The sequence below is a fragment of the Cololabis saira genome, chromosome 22, assembly GCF_033807715.1.
Source record: "Cololabis saira isolate AMF1-May2022 chromosome 22, fColSai1.1, whole genome shotgun sequence".
Lineage (NCBI taxonomy): Eukaryota > Metazoa > Chordata > Actinopteri > Beloniformes > Belonidae > Cololabis > Cololabis saira.
Window position 1 is genome coordinate 32,220,999 of NC_084608.1, and position 26,676 is coordinate 32,247,674.

Consider the following 26,676-nt stretch of genomic DNA (forward strand, 5'->3'; position numbering starts at 1 on the left):
TTGTTTATGAGTCGCATTGCTATTTTTTTGAGAAAAAATATTGGTTTCGTGATTGTCTTAAATGTGTGTCCCCATACTTCTATACAGTATGTTAGTTAGTTAGTACGTTGGTTTTATTAAAGATTGATACAGGAGTTTTAGTGAGTTTAATGTTAGAATATTTTTACATATAGGATTGCAATGGTTTTTGATATTTAGTTTTTTTAAGAAGTTGACGTGAGGCTTCCAGCACAGTTTATGGTCAATAACCACTCCAAGAAACTTATTAACAAAAACTCTTTCCACTTCCATATTATCAATAGTGATTTGTACACTTTGATTAATAGGTCGATTTCCAAAAATAATAAATTTAGTTTTACTTATATTTAATGATAACTTACCTTAAAACCAGCAAATGAAAGCTCTTAATGGGGAAATGTTGTATTTGTAAAGTGAATTCTCACTGAGAATTTGTCCCCAACAAAAGTAAGTTTTTGTTTGTAGCTTACAGGTTGATGCAGCCAAACGGAGTTGATGTCAGAGTTTTCTTTTAATAAGTGTCTTCATATATATTCATGGTCACTACTTTTATCTGATAAAAGCTTTCACAGTGAGATTTATTCACCTTTCCACCTTGCAGCAGACGTTAGATTAGGTGTGTGAGTGTGTGTGTCCTTCACTTTGACATATTTTACATATTTTATTAACAGATGAATTCCTGATTCTGTAAGACGACTAAAATCACGGATGGAAACAAAGAAAAAGACGAGACAGTGATGGTGCAGTGTGTGTAGTGTGGTGATCAATGCAGTGTTTATGTGCCACTGTCATGTATGTAAATTGATGTGTTGCAATAAAAGGAAAGAGAAGCAAGGTGGAGCACTATATGTTGTTTTTCGGCACTACCTTGTTCTCTACAGCTGATATAACATGAATTACTCCTTTGTGGGATCAATAAAGTTCTTATTTTTGCCATCTGAGAAAATTAAATATATTATATTTGGTGCCTAACTGTTTCCCAAGTATATTAGTGCGTGTGTGAATGAATAAATGAGACGTAAAACGTACATTTCTTTGTAGAAAGGCGCTGTAACGACATTATCGTGTGTAATTCATCCAAACTGCAGAACTATTGATAGATTACAGACTGTAATTACATTAATTAATGACAGAAGACGGATGAAGATTGTTTTTACACAAATTTCTCCTCGAAACAGACTCGTTGTCGTCGTGCTTTTAACTGTTTATTGCCAATTTATTTTGAAAGGAACAACAGGATGTACTTTTGTCATTTAATTCTTCTAGCTTTACCCTGACTGCAGTTACCTTGTATAACCGCTTGAGGGCGAAACGTTGTTACGACCGCTCTCTTGTGGTGACACTAGAAACCACCGTTTTCTTCCACTTAACGACATTATCGTCTGTAATTCATTTTAATGACAGAACTATTCATAAATTACCGACTGTAATTACATGAATTAATGACAGAAGACGGATGAAGGTTGTTTTTGCACTATTTTCTCCTCGAAACAGACTAATTTTGCCTTTTTAACTGTTTATTGTCAATTTATTTTGAAAGGAACAACAGGATGTACTTTTGTCATTTAATTCTTCTAACTTTACCCTGACTGCAGTTACCTTGTATAACCGCTAGAGGGCGAACTGCTGGAGGGCGAAACGTTGTTACGACCGCCCTCTTGTGGTGACACTAGAAACAACCGTTTTCTTCAATTTAACGACATTATCGTCTGTAATTCATTTTAATTAGAGAACAATTCATAGATTACCGACTGTAATTACATTAATTAATGACAGAAGACGGATGAAGATTGTATTTGCACTAATTTCTCCTCGAAACAGACTCGTTGTCGTCGTGTCCTTTTAACTGTTTATTGTCGATTTATTTTGAAAGGAATAACAGGATGTACTTTTGTAATTTAAACCTTCTAACTTTACACTGACTGCAGTTACCATATATAACCACCAGAGGGCGAACTTTTGCAATCCTCTTATTGAAAAAACACCATCGAATACAATTTATACTATAATATATGATATACTATAAATATATATTATACTGTAACGTTCTGGGAGAGACGTGCTGACAGAGTACTATAATATATGATATATACTATAAAAATACACTATACTATAACGTGCTGACAGAGTACTATAATATATGATATATACTATAAAAATATACTATACTATAACGTGCTGACAGAGTACTATAATATATGATATATACTATAAAAATATACTATACTATAACGTGCTGACAGAGTACTATAATATATGATATATACTATAAAAATACACTATACTATAACGTGCTGACAGAGTACTATAATATATGATATATACTATAAAAATATACTATACTATAACGTGCTGACAGAGCGGCCGTCTTGGTCCAGACCTGGTGACGTCACATACGACCAGTGGAGGTTAGTGGTAATTCAGAATCCTAATTACTAATTAATCACAATCAGTCCAATTTCAAGCTGATTTATGGGCAAATTATTTGATTGAAAACTTCACATTTTTAGGCCCTCTTAGGTACGTGGCTATTTTATGGTTTACTATAAATACAATTTGGATTTTGTGTCCACAGTAGCAAACCTCCAAAGCTGTGATAATGCCCGACTTTTTATTCCACCTGGATGTTCAATTTAAAAGAACATTTGGAAAAAAAGTGTCTGCTGATGGAAACAGAAGTCAGATTTTAATTTGACCTTTTTTTTATACAATATTTTTATTCATTTTTCACTTTTACAAGCAAAGAATGGATACATAATATGATCCACAGAAATAACAAGCAGCAAACAAACAAACAGAAGAAAAAAAACAACAAAACACCAGCTCAGATTCATAGAAATAATACCCTGGGTTACCGTAAAAATATATAGTATGACCAGTCAAGACATCAGGCTCTACATAGTTCAAGTAACGCTCCCAGACTTTATAGAATTGGTCTATTTTTGAATGTAATATACATGTGATGTCAGGTATTCTAATGGCACCAGATCAAACATCACTCTTTGCCAGCCTTTAATAATTGGTACTTTGTAATACAATACAGCCTCCTTGATATTAAGTGTTGTCTTAGGACGCCCAATACAAGAGATACAGGGTCCATATCCAGTTTTAAGTCCAATATCTTTCCTATTTCAGATAACACATTAGACCAATACACCTGCAGTTTACAACATGACCAAAAACAATGAGTTAGGGTACACATTTCTATCTTGCATTTAAGGCACATGGGTGAGAGATTGAAGTCTACGGTTGGGGGACATGTGCATTCTGTGTATAATTTTTAACTGTATTGCTTGGGCGCGATTGCAAACTGAAATTATTGAATACATCCTTCCATTCTTCATCATCAATTATGATGTTTAGCTCCTTCTCCCATGTGCCTTTAAGCTTGTCTAGCCCAACCGGGGATGTGAAACACAGAGCTTTATAAAATAGGCTTACAGATATCTCTCTTCCTGTTAAAAATAATAATTTCTCAATAGGAGAGCTTTCATGGTTCTCAACAAAAGGTAGTACTGTGCAACATATAATACATTACCTGTAAATAACGAAGGAAGTCATTTCTGGGGATAGAATATCTCTCTATCATTTGTTCAAATGTCATAACCATATTATCAGAGAGTAAATCCCTCAATCTATGAACACGATTATCACCCCACTGTTTAAAACCAACGTCCACCATCCCAGGCTTGAAATCAGGGTTATTCACAATTAAAAAAAAGATGTTAACTTTGACTTTCCTTTGAGTCTTCAGACTAATTGCCATGCCTTTAATTTGACCTTTTTAACGGTTTATGTCCTTCTGTGTTGTGGCTCTGTCGTCTCCACCTCGTCTCTCTTCATTAATTATTGAGAGTTTTATGATGTGTAAAACAGTGTAAATGTTACGTGGTGAAAATGTGCAATAAAGAGCCATCGGTAATATACCCATATTATTATTATTAATATGTTTAATATTACTTGCATTAAGTATAAAGCTCATGAGTGTGTTGAAAATTTTCTGTGTTGTCTGATAGGAAAAGGTTCGTTTATTGACAAACGTGGTGATGCAGTGTCCAACTCTCACCAGCAGAGGGCGCTACACCATGTTCGGGGGATAAATGAAGTCTCGCGGGATTACACTGTGAGAACGAAAAACACACTTGACTGTGAGGATGTGTGCGGCGTAACGAGGATAAGTAATACTTATTTCTTGCTGTTTGCAGGTAAGAATGGAGAGTTATAATCGTGTACTTGATGGGTGAATGTGTAATGTGTGAGTTTATGGTTAGATTTTATGTTTGTATTGTTGATAAAAGGGTGTGTTCGCGCCCTGCTCACTCTCTCTTCCTCTCCACCTGTTGATGAGAGCAGCCTGTATGTGCATTACTGAAGCTGGAATAAATACGCCACAGTTGGCTGAAAGTTTATTAAGTCGATTATTCTTTAGAATCTTACTTCTGCATACTGCTAGTGTGACCAAGGTTTTTAACAGGTTATGGGCCCAGGTCACGAAATAGATTCTAGGCTAGTCGACGACGAGCAAAGTAAGACGCCGGCCTGCTGGTGCGGTGAGGTAACGGCGGTAGCTTATTAGCTGCAAAGTATAGCTAGTTTAGCGGTGGGAGAACCACGCGGAGCTAAAGCTGAGCTAACGGGCGGCTACTACGAAGCACGAGCCATGACGAACAGAAGCAAGAGCAATTGGCCCACGTTTGACGGGCGAGCGGAGGAGTACGAACTCTGGGAAGAGAGGATGCTGTGCTGCATGCATGGAGCGGGTCTGAAAAGGACTATCCTGGAAGAACCAGCGGGACCCATGACGGCAGAGCAGCGGGCCCTGGATGACAAGCTGAACGCCGACGCATATTGCGCGTTGGCGCCGCTTCTCGACAACACGAGTCTCGGACTTATATTCAGGGAGACAAAGGATAAGGGCCGGGAAAGCCTCAAAGTATTGAGGGAACATTATATTGGCAAAGGTAGGCCCCGCATCGTCTCCCTGTACATAACAATGACTGCACTGAAGAAAGCTGACACAGAGACTGTGACGGAGTATATTATCAGGGCAGAGCAGATTATTACCGCGCTTAAAAGCGCAGGTGAGGCGCCAAGCGAAGGGCTGATGATGGCGATGATTATGCGGGGACTACCAGAGAAATACAAGCCGTTCACGCTGATGTGACGCACGGCTCAGTGAACATGTCGCTGGGAGAGTTCAAGGCCAAGCTGCGGAACTTCGAGGCCGCGGAGGACACCGACGCAGCCGCCGAGGAGGCGGGAGAAAGGGTGCTGAAAGCGCGGGCGGCGCCAAGGAGGATAACGAGCGGACCCCCGACGGAGCTGACGTGCTGGAGATGCGGGGAGAGCGGTCACCGGAAAGATGCCTGTAAAAAGGCGGTTTGGTGTGGTTTCTGCAGACATTCCGGGCATGCAGACAAGGTGTGCAGAAAGAAACGTGGACAGAGCGCTCGGTACGCGCGGGTCCAAGATGGCGTATACGACGGCGGTCACGGAGAGGACCGAGATGACGCACGGAGAGCAGCGGGAGGAGACGACTTCTTCTTCAGAGCGGAGACGGAGAGCGGCAGCCGGTCAGCGCAGCAGATCCTGAGAAAGGGGATGATTGTGGACACCGGGGCGTCATCCCACATCATCAACGACAAGACGCGGTTCAAGAGCTTTGAGAGCGACTTCCAGCCGGAGAGGCACAGCATGGAGCTGGCAGACGGGAAGCGCACTTTCGGGTTGGCACAAGGTAAGGGAGACGCACAGGTGTGCCTCATAGACAGTGAGGGGCGCCGGTGTAAGGTGACGCTGAAGAAGGCCCTCTACATCCCCTCCTTCCCTCAAGAACTGTTTTCAGTGAGGTGTGCTACTGCTAATGGTGCCAAAGTATTCTTTGAGGAAGGTAAAGATGCTCTTGTTACCCCCGATGGCACAAGGTTTAATATTCATGTGAATAAGAGAATGTACTACTTGCAAACCGAGTGTGATGAATATGATGTGTGTAATGTCAGCCATGATATCCAGACATGGCATGAGATAATGGGTCATTGCAATTACGAGGATATACTGAAATTGCAGGATGTGACAGTAGGCATGCATATTAAAGGTGCAAAGCGCAGGCCTGATAAAGAATGTGATGTGTGCATACAGGGAAAATTCACTCAAATGAGAAACAGAGGTCCAACTGAAAAGGCAAATAAACCACTTGAGATGGTGAACACAGATCTTGCTGGTCCAGTAAACAACAAGTCTATAGACGGTTTTAAGTATATGCAGTCTTTCACAGATGTGTGTACCGGAGTAGTGTTTGTTTACTTTCTGAGAGCGAAGAGTGATGCACTTCAGGCTACTGAGAAGTTTTTAGCCGATGTAGCGCCTTATGGCAACGTAAAATGCATACGATCAGACAACGGAACCGAGTTCACTAACCGAGAGTTCCGGGCATGACTGAGGAAGAACAGGATCAGACATGAGACGTCCTGTCCTTACTCCCCGCATCAGAACGGGATAGCTGAGAGGGAAGGACGTACTCTTTTCGAGATGGCCAGATGTAAGCTTATAGACAGCAACTTACCTAAGAGTCTGTGGCACCATGCTGTTCAGGAAGCAGCGTACACAAGAAACCGGTGCTTTAATAAGCACACAGGTACCACCCCATACACAGCACTGACGGGGAAAGAGTGTAATCTAGCCAGGATGCACAAGTTTGGATCAGTGTGTTACGCTTACCAACAGGACAGAGGTAAACTGGAATCCAGGTGTGATAGAGGACTTTTTGTAGGGCATGACAAGGGCAGTCCTGCTTTTCTGGTTTATTATCCCGATAAAGGGAAAGTGCAGAAGCACAGACTGGTGAAGTTTGTCACCCAGACGACACGTGAGAACGAGACGCAGACGCAAATGCTGGGAATGGACTCTAGAACAGGTGGTGAGGAAATAGATACACCACAGTCTAGTGTGAGCATAGATGAGCGGGCTGTTAGCCCACAGTCAACTGAGGATGGTGGCGAGAAGCACCCCAAGGTGACGTCACATGCCTCAAGCAGTGGGAGATATCCCACCCGAGAGCGTAAACCGCCGAGGTATCTGAGGGACTATGTTACTCAGGAGGACAGTGAGGAGGGTGATAGCACACTCACCAGCATAGACTATTGCTATAGAGCGGTGTGTGGTATACCGACAACCTTTAAAGAGGCCATGACATCATCAGCGTCAGAAAAATGGCAGAGAACGATGGATGAGGAAATCAAATCTTTAGAAGATAACCGGACCTTCACTTTGACTAAGTTGCCAGAGGGCAGAAAGACAGTGGGAGGAAGATGGGTATACTCCATTAAAGAGGACAGTGACGGACATGAGCAATACAAGGCTAGGTTTGTAGCCAAAGGATACAGCCAGAGGGCGGGGATAGATTATGGTGAAACATTCTCACCTACAGCAAACCTGACCAGTGTTCGTGTGGTGATGCAGAAAGGCATGCTTTCCACCAGATTCAAGATGAAGGACTTAGGTCCACTATTAGAGAGGAGAAGATGACACTGGTTTACTGTCCCACAGATGATATGGTTGCAGATGCAATGACCAAACCTGCCTCCAAGTTAAAGTTGAGGAAATTTGTAGGGGTCATGTTTGGTGTGTAAATGTTTAGCATTTGACTGCCATGTTATTATTTTTATTTATTTGATTTTGTAAAGACTGTACAGTATACAGAACATTCATAAGTGGGAGTGTTAAATGTTAATATATGACTGACTGTTACTGTACTGCTGTTTGATGTGAGAGGAGCTGACGTGATGACGTCAGCGGTGCGTCATATAAAAGGGTGTGTTCGCGCCCTGCTCACTCTCTCTTCCTCTGCACCTGTTGATGAGAGCAGCCTGTATGTGCATTACTGAAGCTGGAATAAATACGCCACAGTTGGCTGAAAGTTTATTAAGTTGATTATTCTTTAGAATCTTACTTCTGCATACTGCTAGTGTGACCAAGGTTTTTAACAGTTTGTATTGTTGATAAACGTAAACCTAACGGAATCAGCCGGTGGGGCTCGTTGCCTAGCAACCGCGAAAGGCGGGAAAGAGCTCTGAGCCCGGACTGCTGGAATAGAGTTCATAGATGAATCAATAAGTTCAGATAGACACAGAACTGATATTAAATGTAGAGTTCATAGATGAATCAATAAGTTCAGATAGACACAGAACTGATATTAAATGTACAAGATGAGACGACTGGTCTGGAAATACAACGTACCGGTCATGATTATTATCACATTACAGCACATTAGCATCAACGTCATGAAGGAAATAACGGCGTGTGTGTTGATTCCTCAGTAAAGTAGCAACATTATTAGTGCAGTTATGGAGGGTTTTTAGTAGCAATACTTTACTAAAGTGACAGCACTCTTGCAGGGTTCTGGGCTCGTCAGCATCTTCAGCGGGATGTCAGAAACAGAAACATGGACTGTTGCTGTCGAGGACCTAAAGGCCAGTGGGAGTTTCTACGACGGCTCATCCACCACTTTACCACCATGGAAGACGGGAGGATGCTCTTCCTCTTCAAATGGTGAGAAAAACGCTTTTTCTTCCTGTGTGCAGTCACTGAACTGCCCATTTAGCAACATGTTATTGTTGATGTGATTATTGTCCTTTGTTGCTTTGATTAAGCGGCACGTGAGTCCACTGAAGTTGTTGTTTACTGTTGTTTATGTGGAAAAATGAGCCACATGGGTTGTTGTGAGGCTGAATAATGATCAATTACATGTATTGTTGTTATAATGATTATTATTGTTATTATCATATACAGGATAAGGAAAAGGTTAAAGCATTTGTGTTTCCCAGACTGAGCTTACAGGTCGTGTTAAAACAGCTTCTTCTATCGTTCCAATATGCATAAATCCATGAGATGTTTAAGAAGAGAGTGGAAGTCCTGGTAAAATGATGCTGGATGTCTAAGAGTTCATCCGACTACATGAAATAGTAACACATACATTGTAACGTATGATTGACCTAAAACAGGTCCAGCGACGTCCCGACCTGGACTGAGAGTCGTTTTCTCATCGTTCTGCCTGCACTCCCACGTTATGCTCACATGACTTTAGCAGCTGTTTTTGAAAACATTGATTTGACATGAGCTTCTTTACAAGACAAATACATTTACACAAACAAATGTGTTTTGGGAAAAATCTCAGAACACTTGAGGATGAACTGATTTTGTTGGAACATTTCATTTCATTTTGTGAGATTTTCTTCCAGCTTTAACAACTTTTGTTGATTTAAGGTTGTATTAAACATTTTGAATGTTCTGTATACAATAGCAGAAGTGAGAAATGGTCATTTATAAAGTTTAAAGATGTATTTGTCACCTACACAGACGTACAGGAACATGTGGTGAATTCAGGCAGGTTTCCATCTGAGATGTTTGTGCAGGATAAACTGTTGCAGGAGCTGCTGGGGTTGGAGGATTCTCCTCAAAGCTTCTTCAGTCACATTCACAGCTTCTCTCAGCAGCTCTGGACATGTTTGTGCTGTTTCTCCTGTCCTTCACTCACCTTACCAACTCAGGAAGTGCTCATGCGTGTGCTGGAGCTACATGAAGACGTCAGTCGTCTTTCACATCATCCAAAAACCCTTAAACGCTCCTGAATGAGTTTGTCTTCTGGCTCTGCATCGATCCGTTATCTGGGATCAATTTGTCTTGACTTGCTGCAGAAAATAACCAGATGTTTGTGTCTGTGGACGAACTGTCGTGACGGTTGAAATGATTTCATGATGTTCTTCAAGACAGGATCCATGAAACAATGAAATATATACTGAATTAAATGTATATGCTTTAGAATAATATGAACTCACATTTGAGACCTTCACAGAGCAGTTGTATTTATACTGACAACACTCTTTTTACTGACGTGGTGACTTCTGAAGCAGCTGCTCCCTGGATTTTCTATGGGGGGTCAGAGTTCAAATGAGGTCCAGCATCAGCAGATGTGCTGGTCACCTCAGCAGCAGCTTCTGTGTCTGTGGTTCCTCTCTGGTCCAGAAGGACCGGAGCTCCGTCACCACATGTAAAATACCGGCTGCTCAGCTGAACAGTCCTGGCTCTGCTGTCTCCTGCAGCCGTCTCTGCTCTGGAGAACATCTGAACATCTGCAAGCAGCAAAACAAACCACTTTAAGGTCCATCTGGTTCTTTCCTGATGATTCTGTTCTTGTTCTTTCTCTCAGAATCCAAAACGTGGCTCTTTGACAACTGATGCAGGTTCTATAAAAATCATCAGCCGTAGTTGTCGACCCTGTTTTATCTGCTCCGTGACGTCATCTCCACGTGTGTCAAGTTCTTCTGCGGGAGGAGGAGGAGGAGGAGGAGGAGGAGGAGGAGGAGGAGCTCTGTACAGGTGAAAAACACCTGAAAGTATTCAGATTCCATATTGATGTGGACGGAGCAGCAGAGGAGACCAGGTGAGTTTTTGTTCCTTTTTTCTTCTACTGTTAAAGTGTCTGAGACTGAAACTGAAAAAGTAAATAGTTTGGGGTTAGATAAATGTGTCCTTGAGGACTCTTGTTCAGACGTACCTGTATCAGGTTTAATCAAACACAGGAAAAGAGACTTCTGGAGGTTGTTGGGACATTTTTGAGGACGCAGTAACTGACATCCAGCTAACTGCAGGTTTAAGGGGTCACATGATTTTCTGACATCACATGGGGGTATAAAGGCAAGGGGGGGGTTTCTGGATGATGTTACATTTGTTGATATTTGAATTAAAACAGGAGCTTCTTCCTCCTCACAGACGACCACACCTCCCCACCATGAACCTCTGACGTGTGTGTGCGTGTGTGTTTGCATTCATGCGTGTGTAAAATACTTGTTTTTCCTCATTCCCATCAGACCAGACTAGAGTTTATGAGGAAGTTTGATAGCCAGAGAGCAGAGATGTGAATCAGAGGAGAAACAAGAGAAACCTGATCAAATCAGGTGAAAAATCAACTAAAGATGTTTGTCAGCGTTTGATAGACGAGTGAACGTCAGACATTCAGGGAAGACTGAGACTCCAGAACCACTGGTTCTGGTACGGGGGTGTCTGGATCAACGATGCTGACACTAAGAATCATGGGAAATGTAGTTGATCTTTACTGAATCAGATGTAAGAAGTGTCAACATCTCATCTGGAAGAAAATATTTGTAGGAATAAATTTAACAACAATAATCTTAGTTTGCTTACAGCTCCACAAAATAAACAGAATAATTTTAGACCCACATTTTGTTTTGATGATTAAAAGAAAATCCTGTATTTCCTATTAACATGTTTAAATGTTTCAGGTTCAACAGAAAGGATAATTTTTGATGTTCAGAAGAGTTTTAGAGATTTTAAAAGTTTGATTGATTTCAGTAACTGAGACTTTTTTAAGCTCTAAGTTTCTATCTTCTTCAGAACTTTAGACTCTTCTCTCTGAGACTTGGATGAGACTTTAAAAGGAACCCTGGCTATTAAGACTTGTAGTCCCTAATTAGCCACAATTGTTCTCTTATACTAAAATATGTTGTTAGAAACACATAAAATAATCTAATTGCTTTAAAAATCTACAATGTTTATCACATATTTTGACCTGCGGGAGGCGCCATGTTTTACCTGCGCAATGGATTCTGGTGGCGATGACGTAGAGCGGTGGCTCTGGGAAGATAAGCCCCGTTAGTTTAACTGGGACAGGTATCTAAAACATACAGTAGATGAGCAGCATCTCCCGGTTGTGGAGGCTGACGAGGGAGCCCATAAGACGTCTCGGTTCAGGCAAACTGGATCAAAGTTCTGTGATGCACAGGAGATCTGCAAAAATGATCAAAGTCGTGCGCATCTTACCAGTGCATTAGGCTCCTGCGTAGACGGGGTAGGCTACGCCGTAGCCTGCGTAGCCGGGGCTTTAGAGCCTGCAGCGCACCGCCACCCGCTCTCCGCTCTCCGCTCGCCGCCGCCGGGATGGAGACGCCACTCGGCAGGACGCACGTTTGGGTGGGCATAGCCCACCCCTCTCCCCCCTTAAAACCGGCTTCGGTGCTGGGTGATGACAGACCAGAGGCTGAGGGGACTGGCCCGGGACTTTGACGAAACGGGAGGCGCAGACTTTGCGTCAAATAGGCAAGAACATCTTTATTTAATTTAATGACGCCAGATCTGGCTGGGGTTTTTATTGTAGCATCGGCTATCTGCTAGTTGAAACGTGTGGTCGGTTAGTCTCTGAGTTTTATGGTGTTTTTATAGTTCATGCTTTATGTTGCTGTACTTTTAAAAAAAATTTTTTTTTTTAACTTTTTTGTAGGTGCGCCGTCACCTTAATGTTTAGCTGTGTTTTGATCTGTGTTTCTGGTGCGCCGTCACCTGTTTAGCTGTGTTTTCATCTGTTTCTGGGTGTCAAAACAGTGGACTAGCAGGAGCCACCATGTGACGTGACTACCCAGAATGCATTGCGGTGTAAACAACAATGGCGACCTACATGTTAAATTATATTTTCAAATTTTATAAAAACGAAGACATCAAAAAGGTTTTTTATATCACATTATTATAATTGATACCAACATTTATCTTTTAAGACCTACATGTCTTAATAGCCCGGGTTCCTTTTAACACAAAGTTTATTTGTAAGTTTGTTTCTCAGCGAGTCGTTCAGGGGTTTGTTTACTGAACAATGAAGGAAGTTAGCGTTTAGCTAACAAAGTACGATCCAATGGTTAAAATAACCAACATCTGAAGTCCAACTGTTTCCTGAAAACTGTTGTTTTATGATCTCAGAAAAATAAACTGATGTTTTTGTGTAGAAAAAATTGAACAGGAGCAGGTAACGTTCAGGTTGGGGCTCTTTAGTGAGAATCAGTGAAGTGGTTTCCTGGACGACTTCATCAGTCTTTCTTTGAGTGTTTAATGAAACATAAAATATCTTCTCCAGGTGAAGACTCGGCTTCACTTCTGCACAGACTCATATCCGGCACTTTACAAACCTCATTGTACATTTCTGTCTATACTTTTTACCTATCCTAAGTTCCTAAGTCACTTTTGTACAGACTCACCCGGCACTTTAAAACCTCATTTTGTACATTTCCGGTCTACATTTTATTTTACTGTTTATACTTTTTATTGTTTATACATTTCATTTCATTTTATCTCTTACATATTTGCTTTTATAATTGTATTGTGTTGCACCATACACCATAACAAATTCCTCGTGTGAAAACTTGGCAATAAACCCTTTTCTGATTCTGATTTCTGATTCTGATTCACAGATCCCACCTGGACAGAAATGTTGGCGTCAGGTTAGAGGAGACTCAGCTTCAGGTCTGTCTCATCGTCAGTATCAGTAAAACCTCTTTCTTCCTCCTCAGGAGTTTTGACAAAGTCCTTCAGGGAAAGTTGTTAAATTGATTTCACAAGTTAGTCGTGTTCTAATAAAGTTTCTGTCTACAGATTCAAAGATGGTCGGTGTTTCTGGTTCATGTCTCTGAATGATTGAAGTCCAGAAGATGGATGACTGTGTGGAGAAAGAGGAGGAGAGACCAGAGTCTCCAGGATCCATCTGTCTGTCTATGAAGAGTGACCGGTCCAAAGCATATCCTCTAAACTTCAGTAAAGAACCTGGACCCTCAGACACAAAGTAAGACAACTGTTGTTAACTGATTCTATGACTCATCATGACTTTGTATTTTCTGTCCATGGTGGTTTATTTGTTGTTTTAGGTTCTTCAAACATCACTTTTTCTACTAAAATTGATCCTTTCATACCTACCATTGTTCTACTTCTATATGAATAAACTTTTTATTCTCTGTTACTAACGTAACCATGGATATACATAATAAAGATATACATAGATATACATAGTAACGGTTTAATGAATCCAACATTCACGTTGGCAGCCGTCCTGCCACCGCCAGCTGCTCACTCAGAACTCTCTTTTAATGTGCGTGTACTTTTTAAATAAACATAACTTTTTTTTTTATACTTTAATTTTTATTGTAGTTTTGTGTTATACAAAAACAACAACAGTTTACTATGGAAGCCCATAGGGGACTTTATTCAAATGCAAATGTAATTCCACAATAGCATTATAATTTTCCACATATGCATGAGTTATTTGGGACAAAAATGAAATTAAAATGCAATAATTCAATTTGAATTTTCACATACTTGTATGGGCATTCTATGACAATATTAAAATGAAAATGGAAAAGCTGTTTCACATTTCATTTTGAAAGATTTAACCTGATTTACAGGGGACAATATTCAAATGCAATAAGAGAAACAGCGCCCCCAGGCTAATGCATTTACATTTAAATGTCACCAAGCTCTTTTCTGGACAAAATATAAATTAAAATGCAATTTTCTAACAATTTGCAAATTAAAATGAAAACGGCATTTTACATTTCATTTTGAAAGATTTAACCTGATTTACAGAGGACAATATTCAAATGCAATAAGAGAAACAGCGCCACCAGGCTATTGCATTTACATTTACATATTACAATGCACTTTTAGGGACAATATTCAATTTGAAAATGCAAACTGCAAATGCAAACCTTTGCCCTGAGCTCGGACTCACAGGCTCACGCCAGGCTACAGTAGCAATGCAGCCTTCACACCACTAGTCGGTGCGTAGCTCTCAGTCAGTACGTTTACATGCAGCAGTTCGTAATGATAAACATTTGTATGTACAGAGGGTTGCAAAAGTATTCACCCCCCTTGAACTTTGTGACCTTTTGCCACATTTCAGGCTTCAAACATAAAGATATAAAACTGTAATTTTTTGTGAAGAATCAACATCAAGTGGCACCCCATTATGAAGTGGAACGAAATGTATTGGATATTTCAAACTTTTTTAACAAATAAAAAACTGAAAAATTGGGCGTGCAAAATTATTCATCCCCCTTAAGTTAATACTTTGTAGCACCACTTTTTGCTGTGATTACAGCTGTAAGTCTCTTGGGGTTTGTCTCTATCAGTTTTGCACATCGAGAGACTGAAATTTTTGCCCATTCCTCCTTGCAAAACAGCTTGAGCTCAGTGAGGTTGGATGGAGAGCATTTGTGAACAGCAGTTTTCAGTTGTTTCCACAAATTCTCCATTGGATTCAGGTCTGGACTTTGACTTGGCCATTCTAACACCTGGATATGTTTTTTGTGAACCATTCCATTGTAGATTTTGCTTTATATTTTGGATCATTGTCTTATTGGAAGACAAATCTCCGTCCCAGTCTCAGGTCTTTTGCAGACTCCATCAGGTTTTCTTCCAGAATGGTCCTGTATTTGGCTCCATCCATCTTCCCATCAATTTTAACCATCTTCCCTGTCCCTGCTGAAGAAAAGCAGGCCCGAACCATGATGCTGCCACCACCATGTTTGACAGTGGGGATGGTGTGTTGAGGGGGATGAGCTGGGTTGCTTTTACGCCAAACATAACGTCTTGCATTGTTGCCAAAAAGTTAGATTTTGGTCTGATCTGACCAGAGCAGCTTCTTCCACATGTTTGTGTCTCCCCGGTGGCATGTGGCAAACTTTAAACAACACTTTATATGGATATCTTTAAGAAATGGCTTTCTTCTTGCCACTCTTCCATAAAGGCCAGAATTGTGCAGTACACGACTGATTGTTGTCGTATGGACAGAGTCTCCCACCTCAGCTGTAGAGCTCTGCAGTTCATCCAGAGTGATCATGGGCCTCTTGGCTGCATCTCTGATCAGTCTTCTCCTTGTATGAGCTGAAAGTGTAGAGGGACGGCCAGGTCTTGGTAGATTTGCAGGGGTCTGATACTCCTTCCATTTCAATATTATCACTTGAACAGTGCTCCTTGGGATGTTTAAAGCTTGGGAAATCTTTTTGTATCCAAATCCAGCTTTAAACTTCTCCACAACAATATCTTGGACCTGCCTGGTGTGTTCCTTGTTCTTCATGATGCTCTCTGCGCTTTAAACGGACCTCTGAGACGATCACGGTGCAGGTGCATTTATACAGAGACATGTTTACACACTGGTGGATTCCATTTATCATCATTAGTCATTTAGGTCAACACTGGATCATTCAGAGATCCTCACTGAACTTCTGGACAGAGTTTACTGCACTGAAAGTAAAGGGGGTGAATAATTTTGCACACCCAATTTTTCAGTTTTTTATTTGTTAAAAAAGTTGGAAATTTCCAATACATTTCGTTCCACTTCATGATTGTGTCCCATTTGATGTTGATTCTTCACAAAAAATTACAGTTTTATATCTTTATGTTTGAAGCCTGAAATGTGGCAAAAGGTCACAAAGTTCAAGGGGGGTGAATACTTTTGCAACCCTCTGTAAATAAAAAAGTTGTACCCCAAATTCTGCGGTCACACACATGAGTCTGATACATTATTAGGGTTAGGATTGTTTTTATGTGAGTAAGAAATTAGGTAAGAAATGTACCTTTTACGTCTCATTTATTCATTCACACATGCACTAATATACTTGGGAAACAGTTAGGCACCAAATATAATATATTTTATTTTCTCAGATGGCAAAAATAAGAACTTTATTGATCCCACATAGGAGTCATTCATGTCATATTAGAGAACAAGGTAGTGCCGAAAAACAATATATAGCCTATCCCCCCTCACAAAATATATTTTCTCACCAACAAAGCATATTTTACATAAACATATTTTAAAATTTTCAAGTAACAAAATAACATATTTGATCAATTCTTAAGATTTTTTCAGTTCTTTCATTGTTTGAAAAATGGTTCAAATGTGTCATTTTGTTATTTGAAAAAATTTAAATTTGTTTTGTTGATGAGAAAATATGTTTCTCTATTCTTATTTTTGTGAGGGGGGATAGACTATTGTTTTTTTTCAGCACTACCTTGTTCTTTATAGCTGATATAACATGAATTACTCCTATGTGGGATCAATAAAGTTCTTATTTTTGCCATCTGAGAAAATAAAATATATTATATTCCCAAGTATATTAGTGCGCGTGTGAATGAATAAATGAGACGTAAAAGGTAAATTTCTTACCTAATTTCTTACTCGCATAAAAACAATCCTAACCCTAATAATTTATCACACTCATGTGTGTGACAGCAGAATCTTTTTTATTTACATACAAATGTTTATCATTACGAACTGCTGCATGTAAATGTACTGACTGAGAGCTACGCGCCGACTAGTGGGGTGAAGGCTGTATTGCTACTGTAGCCTGGCGTGAGCCTGTGAGTCCGAGCTCAGGGCAAAGGTTTGCATTTGCAGTTTGCATTTTCAAATTGAATATTGTCCCTAAAAGTGCGTTGTAATATGTAAATGTAAATGCAATAGCCTAGGGGCGCTGTTTCTCTTATTGCATTTGAATATTGTCCTCTGTAAATCAGGTTAAATCTTTCAAAATGAAATGTGAAACAGCTTTTCCATTTTCATTTTAATATTGTCATAGAATACAAGTATGTGAAAATGAAAATGAAAATTGAATTATTGCATTTTAATTTCATTTTTGTCCCAAATAAGTCATGCATATGTGGAAAATTATAATGCTATTTTGGAATTACATTTGCATTTGAATAAAGTCCCCTATGGGCTTCCATAGTTTACACTGAATTCTACATTTCCATGTCAGAAATAGATGCACACGTAATGCAAAACACAACAAAAATACAAAGAACAAAGCAGTCATGGCTACAGGCATCCATCATGAAAGCAGTGTATATAGGTTCAGTATCTTGAATTTTCATATTAGTGATTCCTTAGGTATCTTTCATTGTGTCATAAAATATAAATTTTTTCCATTTTTCCACAAAAACATCCCCATTCTGTGAAAGTTGATAGGTCATTCTTTCCATAATATAGATCTCTCTTATGATTTCTAGCCACTGGTTTATATTAGGGGTTTCAGTCTTGGACCAGTTTCTTGTTATTGCCTTCTTGCTTGTGATCAATAATATTTTAGCTAGATATCTATCTCTGTCTAAGACACAATCATTTATACTTCCTAGGTACATGACTTTAAATTCCTTAGGTATTGCGTATCCCAAGATATTTTTAACTGTGCTGTGTACATTTTTCCAAAATAGATCAAGTTTATATCAGTCCCAAAAGATGTGCGTATGAAGTGTTTCTCTGTTTCCACATAACCGCCAGCATGGTTGCTGTGATCCAGTCTGTTTAGTCTTCAATTTAGGTGTAATGAAATAACATGTTAAGTTTTTCCACACAAACTCTCTCCACACCCTTGTATTTGTAGTTGTCCGTTGTGTTTCACACATGTTGTGCCATTCCTCCGGTGTAATGACAATATTCAGTTCCTTCTCCCATTTCTCCTCGATGTATTTGGTGGAGGAAGCTGCTGAGTCTCTTAGGCCTCTGTATAGTGACGAGATTTCCTTGAACCTCAACCCACTGCATGTCCGGATCATCACATCAAGCACTCCATTCAAGGTCTTCACATTTTGTATAGTCTTTGTTAAATAATCCCTCAGCTGAAGGTATCTGAACAGATCCCTGTTTTCTAGTCCATATCCTGATTTCAGCTGTTGAAAACTCATTATATTTCCACTGTTGATTAATGTACACATCGCAGTGATCCCTTTATTCCCCCAATTTCTAAAATTGTGGTCACTTAAAGGGGACCTATTATGAAAAACATGTTTTTTCTTGCTTTAACATATATAAAGTGGTTTCCCCTCACCCTGCCAACACAGAGAAGGAGTAAAGCAACCAAAATCTGCAGTGTCTGTTCACCCCACCCGGATGATCCATCCAGTGTCATGTGACTTCTACGAGCCGTTCAGATTCTGCTCCCGCCGTGAGTCACGACGGGAGCAGATTTCCATAGGTCGGCCTCCGCTGCTTGAAACCACGCCCACAACTAACTCCGCCGGCGCCGGCCAGAGCATCCGCCATTGTTTCGAAGCGACGTATCGTGTGGCTGTTTCAACAACAAGGGGACAGTAAAAATTAGGTTTTTCCTCGACACTTACCCTCATAAAAGGATCAGTACCAACAGTACGGACCCGGCAACTGCACACAAGTCAGAGGTAAGTGACGTTAATTTTTTATGTTATTTATATTTGTCTACAAGTATGATCTTTGCATGGGCTAAGTATTTAGCTTAGCTCGGAGCTCCGGTGTTACCCGTTAGGTAACACCGGAGCTCTACTAGTAATACATTTTTTTCTGTTTATGGTTTCAGATCTTCCAAGCACCTGAAGCTGTTCAACGACACCTTCAGAAGGCGCACGGTCCTTCCTTGAGCCAGCAATAGTGCATAAATGTTATTTATATACAACTTATGTTATTTTATTTTTTTTAACAATAAAGTTGCCATTTGTGAACATTCAGTGTTGTGATTTCTTTACAGTTAACATGATTCATTTGTCTTGTAACATAAGAAATGAAATGATGAGGAATCGGAGTAAAGAACTGGTGTACCTGTTTAGAATTCAATTAAAGCTTTCTGTGTGATTTAGTGTGAAGACGAGGTGACCCGTTCCCTCCTTCAGGGAACTAAAGGCTGATTTATCGTTCCGCGTTACACCAACACAGAGCCTATGGCATAGGGCACGCGCCAATTTAACGCAGAACTGTAAATCAGGCTTTAAGATCCCAGGGAGTCGTTTACAGCGTGTAACTGAATCCGAGCGTCCGACTATGGCGTGGAGCTGCGTGACATTGAACGCTCTCTCTCCACACTGAAACCGTTAAACTTGCGGCCAGTTAGGACAGTCCAATACAAAAAAATAAAGCAATGGAATTGATTTTGTCGCTGTGCACGCTCACATCGCATGGGACAAGCTTTAATAGTTCACGCAGCTGCTGCTCTTCAGCCCGGAGCGAGGCTTTGCGCCCTCCCCTGCTACACGTCATTCAGGCAGCCAATCAGCACAGAGCCTCATTATCATAACCTCCCCTCCAGAATCCTCCATAGAGAAGGAGGTTAGAAGCGGTAAAAATAGAGACATGGGCCAGAGGTTGAATTTCTGATTTATGTAGAAAAAACAAGCTTTCGGTTGTTTTTAAGACATCCAAGGCCTGTTTAAAATATACATTAAATGCCATAATAGGTCCCCTTTAAACTCAGCTTAAATCTGTCATCATAGGCAAACCAGCTTGGCAGATTTACTTTTTTTTCTAATTTATATTTTTTGATAAAGTCAGGCCAAATATTCAAAGTGTGAGATGTTATTGGATCTATTGATCCTTGTAGCCAGTTAGTTAATTTCACATTGCCAATTAGGGATTGGATGGAATATCTCACTGTCATCTCTATATCTTTCCACTTTGCACTATAGTCTTTATCACACCATTTGATTACTGGTCTGTTGCTGCGTGGTAATAGTCTTTTAAATTTGGGAGTGCCAAACCACCTTTGTCCTTGGTCAGTTGTAATGTGGAGTATTTGATTTGTGGCCTTTTGCCGTTCCATATAAATCTAGAGATCATCTTATCCCAAAGTTTGAATTTTCTTGTGGAATTTTGAAAGGAAAATTTTGACACTGGAAAAAATATAGTAGCCTTGGTAAGATGTTCATTTTTATAATTTCAATTCTTGAGCTAAGATATAATGGCAAGTTTGACCATCTTTCTATATCTTTGTTAACCTGGAGATGGATCTGGTCATAATTTGTTTTGTAGAATCGAGTTAGTTGTTTGGTTAAAGTGACACCAAGGTATTTCAGAGTTTTTGATTGCCATTTCAGTTGATATATTTTCTTAATCTCTTGTGAAAGAGTATAATTAAATGTCAAAATCTGCGTTTTATTTACATTTATTGTATACCCCGAATGACTGCTATATATATATTTATAAGCCGCATCAACTGGGCAAAGCTTGTATTGGGGCTGTGCAAATATATCAAAATATCGTCCACAAATAGACTTATTACATGTTCCTTGTGTTGTTCCCTCAGATGTAAGTTGCTTTGGATAAAAGCGTCTGCTAAATGACAGTAGTAATAGTAGTAGTAGTAAGATCCCTCATCCCTGTGGAAGGTTCCTGCAGAGGAAACATGAGCTCTGATGTCAGGAGGAGAGGAAAACAGTAATCTGCTCCAGGACTGGATACAGACTAGATCAGGGGTGGACAATCCTGAAGCAGGAAACATCTAACACATGCAGGACTGTGGCTGTCAGGACCAGAGTTGGAGACCCTGCTGTAGATCTTCTTCAGTGGTCATCATCAATATTATCAGTGACTGATGTGAATTTGTGTTTGCAGAGGTCTGTACCGCAGTCAGAGACCAGAGTCTCCAGGATCCATCTGTCTATCTATGAAGAGTGACTGGTCCAAAGAACATCCTCTAAACTTCAGTAAAGAACCTGGACCCTCAGACACAAAGTAAGACAACTGTTGTTAACTGATTCTATGACTCATCATGACTTTATATTTTCTGTCCATGGTGGTTTATTTGATGTTTTAGTTTCTTCAAACATCACTTTTTTTAAATTGATCCTTTCATACCTACCATTGTTCTACTTCTATATGAATAAACCTTTTATTCCCTGTTACTAACGTAACCATGGATATACATAATAAAGATATACATAGATATACATAATAAAGGTTTGATGAGTCCAACATTCACGCTGGCAGCCGTCCTGCCACCACAAGCTGCTCACTCAGAACTCTCTTTTAACGTGCGTGTACTTTTTAAATAACCATAATTGTTTTTATACTTTAATTTTTATTGTAGTTTTGTGTTATACAATATCAACAACAGTTTACACTGAATTCTACATTTCCATGTCAGAAATCAACCCAGTCTCACATAAAAACGTACCCTGCCTACGTTGGTCCAAAGTGCAAAAACGTAGAGGGGTTACAATATTGGCCCTTTAAATGTATAACTGTTACATTTTGAAATGTATAACTGTTACATTTTTCTGCCTATTCATTTTGCGTCCAAGTCACGTGACTTTTAAGATTCTGGCCGTGACAGCAACAAACATGGTGGACATTTTTCATTTTTGAGTGAAAGAAATCAATATTTTGAGTTAGTTTCTGCATAGAAATATATATATTTTACTTTCATAATATTCACTCACTGAATTTACATAATCACTTGCTTGCTCGTGGTTGCAACGTTTTTTCAGATCCCGTCAGAATAATGTAAAACGGTAACGTTTTAAAAATGTAACAAAAGTAACATTTTGGTTGTTGGTGCTGTGAAAAAAAATCAATATTTTGATGCTTCCTCGTTGTTGGGAATTATTTTCAGATCTCGCCAGAATAATAATTTGAAATTGCAACATTTTGGTGCTGGGATACGTGGCCGTGATATATACACGGCCACGTACAGTATGCCGGCGGGGATTCCCCCCCCAAACCAGATTTTGATAGCGGAGTCGTCGAGCCCAGAGAAAGCAGTTTTATTTTGAAAACCAACCGTATTTTCTTGCATTCCAAAAGTCTGACTTCCGGCCCGCCAAAATAAAAGATACAGCCAGACGAATGAATGAAAAATTGAAAATAATCCCTCTGGGATCCCCCTATACGTGACGAGGGGGATCCTGGACACGTGACAGATGCCCCCGATCGTGTGCCGGTTAATATTTAAGATAGTTAAGTTTAGAGTAAATAAACTAAGTAGGGATGCTGTTATAATAATAATAAATAATTATAAATAATTTTAATTAATTATTAATTATATATCAGACTTAACCTCCAGAAATTAATTAATTATTTCTATTAATCATAATATTAATATTTAGTATAATAATAAATACACCTGTAGCACAAACCAGTGTTTATAGCAAACATTCAGAGACATTATCAGACATTATCAGACAAACGCCATATTAAAACAAATTATAAACCACATTAACACTTCATAGAAACAAAATACCGGTAGATCGGATGAGGTCTGAATATCTGTTTTGAAACGTTGCTTAATACGTTACGCCACTGAACGCAACCCTTTCTGTCGCCGAGATAGGCAGCAGGACAAAACGTTAAAATAGCACTAATAAATGCATATATTGATCTTTTCCATCACATACATCTACTCACAATATAAATATACATTTTATGGTCACACTTTGTCTGTTGAAAAATGAGCGGATATATGATTTCGGAACCCTAATGTCAACATCTTAACCCTAAACCGGAAGAGGTTACAGAACTACAATTTGCGCCAAGTTACAATACACAGCATTGTGCCACGTCATAGCTTTTGTAGTTCCAATGAATTAGCGCTTATATAAAACTGTGATCACGAACTTTGCAAGCTTATGATATGTTTTTAAGGGTGGGAAGCACGCCTGTTCGGTCTGATTTTGACTTTTGTATTGGTAAGAGGGTGAAATCATGTTTTTTATAGGTTTTGACCCTATTCAGTGGCGCCCCCTATTGGACTACTGTCGGGCATTATAGTAGAGGTGCAGAGCTTTCCAAAACTGTTGACCCCATGTCTCTAGCATATTTTGTTGTTGAATTATAGGCTTTCAAAAGTGTCACAGGTACAAGGTTCAAAGGGCACACCTGTGGAGCAGGAATTGCCCACAAATCTCATATTGACATATGTTGCTCCTGAGGTCAAGACCTTTCCAACGATGTCTTCACTGTTGTCCTACAACAAAGTTTGATTTTCTTGTTGGTACACATCATAGATGTTTGACTTGTATATTCAGAGACCTCTTTAAGGGCCAAGCTGGAAACAATCAGTCAAAATCTTTTAACGAGTATTTTGTGGCCAGATTTCTTTAAGATATCGATGATAGTATTATACACAGTCATACTATTCAATTTGGACCAGTTCTTAGTTTATTTTCCCCTTAAAGGGAACCCTGCATATTAAGACATGTAGTCCCTAATTAGCCACAATTGTTCTCTTATACTAAAATATGTTGTTAGAAACACATAAAATAATCTAATTGCTTTAAAAATCTACAATGTTTATTACATATTTTGACCTGCGGGAGGCGCCATGTTTTACCTGCGCAATGTATTCTGGGGGCGATGACGTACGACGGTGGCTCTGGGAAGATAAGCCCCATTAGTTTAACTGGGACAGGTATCTAAAACATAGTTGAGCAGCTCTCTCCCGGCCGTGGAGGCTGACGAGGGAGCCCATAAGACGTCTCGGTTCAGGCAAACTGGATCAAAGTTCTGTGATGCACGGGAGATCTGCAAAAATGATCAATGTTGTGCGCATCTTACCAGTGCATTAGGCTCCTGCGTAGACGGCGTAGCCTACGACGTAGACGGCGTAGGCTACGCCGTAGCCTGCGTAGCCGGGGCTCTACAGCCCGCAGCGCTCCGCCACCCGCTCTCCGCTCTCGCTACCGCCGCCGGGATGGAGACGCCGGTGGGCAATATGCACGTTTGAGTGGGCATAGCCCCCCCCTCTCCCCCTTAAAACCGGCCTCGGTGCTGGGTGATGACAGACCCGAGGCTGAAGGGACTGGCCCGGGACTTTGACGAAACGGGAGGCGCAGACTTCGCTTCAAATAGGCAAGAACATCTTTATTTAATTTAATGACGGCAGATCTGGCTGGGGTTTTTATTGTAGCATCGGTTATCTGCTAGTTGAAACGTGTGGTCTGTTAGGGTGCTTTCACACCTGTACCGTTTCAAGCAGTTGTTCCGATACAGGGAACGTTTCCCCCTAAAGATCGGAACGTTTGGTATATGTGAACACAGCAATCGCGCTCTGAAACGGTACAAAACAAGCGTTCCGAGATCGCCTAGGAGAGGTGGACTCGGAACGATTCCAATCGAGACCTGAAACGGTTCATTTTTTTATGCGACCGCAGCGCAATGAGAGGAGTCGGTGCAGCCTCCACCACCGTCTCTCCTATTGGACATGCCGAGATGTTGTCCCAGCACGGCACAAATTAAACATTGTATGAAATTAAACAGCAGCGCAAACCCGGCTGCGGCAGGCGGCCTCTCGTCCGCTGCCGGGCTCCGCTCTGCGCCGAGCGCATAAGCCTGATTTATGGTTCCGCGTTAAAACGACGCAGTGCTTACGCCGTACCCTACGCCGTAGGCTCTGCGTTGGTGTAACGCGGAACCATAAATCACCCTAAAGCCGCGGCTGCGGTCTGTGCTGCGCTGAAAGGGGCGTGTTGTTTATCCCGGGGTGCGGAAGAGGAAACTCCTTCCGTGTTGATTTGACCAATCAGAGAGCAGCTGGTTAGCGCATGGCATTTGTTATCAGCTTTGGAACGGTACAGACGTTTGCCTTGTGAACACAAACTCCACAAACGAGAAACGGAACAACTGTATCGATTCAGCCCCTGAAACGGAACAAAACAAACAGGTGTGAAAGCACCCTAAGTCTATCTGAGTTTTATGGTGTTTTTGTAGTTCATGCTGTATGGGGCTTAGGGGTGTAACAATATATCGTGCCACGAAATTTCGCGATACAAAAACGTCACGATACGTGTCGTGGAGGTGACAACCTGTATCGCGATATTGGGTTATTAATATTAATCTATTGTGTTGACTAGAAACGTGCATCCGACCGCGACCGCGGTCGCGGCCAAAATCTTACTCCGCTCAGAAGAAAGTAGTCCCGTTTTGCGGTCCTGTTTTGAGCTCTGAACCTTTACTTATTTAAGTCTGGTGTAGAATTAAGCCTTACCTTATTAAATTAAACCTTTTTGGGGTCGTGAGTAGGATAAACACGGGACAACTTCTGCGTGAGTTTGCGTGTACTTCAATGTCCGCTCAACAGCGTAGGATTTCAGAACATCAACACAACACCTAGTGCTGTATCACTCCGCCCAATCTAAAACATACTAACAACTGATATACTGACTAGTATAATAATAGTCCCTGATTTACAGAATATAAAGAATATATTTATAAAATAATGAACCCTGAATTACCAAAATAACCTTCTTAACAAAAATAAATCTCCTCTTACACTTATAAGGTGAGCATGAATCAATCTTTTTTATGATGTAAAATTGTATGTATTTATTTACTTGTATTTATTTATTCAATTTTAGTTGTTAAATTTCTGGAAAAGAAAAAAGTCAAATCATACATCAGAGAAACTATTCAGTTTGTGGCAAAATATTTGTACTTGTATGAAACTGAAGATGCAAAATGCAAACCTGACATTTACTTTTAGTTCAGTTTGTGGAAAATGGTTGGCCTGGCTTTCTCTTTAAAACTTAAACAGTTATAAAGCATTACAAACTGAAACAATAGGGCAAACGCACAGCATTGTTTTGTATTATGTGTCTTTCAAATAAAAGACAATTTTTTCCAGTCATATATTCCTCTATCAAAGTTGTTAAAAAAATACTGCTATAATATCGTATCGTATCGTTATTGTGACATCAATATCGTGTATCGTACCGTATCGTGAGATTAGTGTATCGTTACACCCCTAATGGGGCTGCACTTTTTTTTAATTTAATTTTACTTTTTTGTAGGTGCGCCGTCACCTTAATGTTCAGCTGTGTTTTCATCTGTGTTTCTGGTGCGCCGTCACCTGTTTAGTTGTGTTTTCATCTGTTTCTGGGTGTCAGAACAGTGGACGGGGGCCAGCAGGTGCCACCGTGTGACGTACTACCCAGAATGTAAAAAACAATGGCGACCTACATGTTAAATTATATTTTCAAATTTTATAAAAACGAAGACATCAACAAGGTTTTTTATATCACATTGTTATAATTGATACCAACATTTATCTTTTAAGACCTACATGTCTTAATATGCAGGGTTCCTTTTAAACT

General features: G+C 40.1%; 1 protein-coding gene across 4 annotated transcripts in view; it reads left to right on the top strand.

Annotated features, from left to right (window-relative positions):
• The window catches only part of LOC133423567 (NACHT, LRR and PYD domains-containing protein 12-like), a 96,186-nt gene that overhangs the window by 42,435 nt on the left and 27,075 nt on the right, over positions 1-26,676 (top strand). The window contains exons 1-4 of one of the 4 annotated variants that reach the window (XM_061713791.1): positions 10,367-10,456; positions 13,269-13,320; positions 13,450-13,636; positions 21,203-21,322. The exons of 2 other annotated variants lie outside the window; for them this stretch is intronic. In XM_061713791.1, coding sequence (XP_061569775.1) covers positions 13,488-13,636; positions 21,203-21,322 — 269 coding nt within the window. In that variant the 5' untranslated portion in view covers positions 10,367-10,456; positions 13,269-13,320; positions 13,450-13,487. Of the gene's footprint in view, positions 1-10,366; positions 10,457-13,268; positions 13,321-13,449; positions 13,637-21,202; positions 21,323-26,676 lie in introns of those variants that run through there. One more of the 4 variants, XM_061713790.1, reaches the window with a different exon arrangement.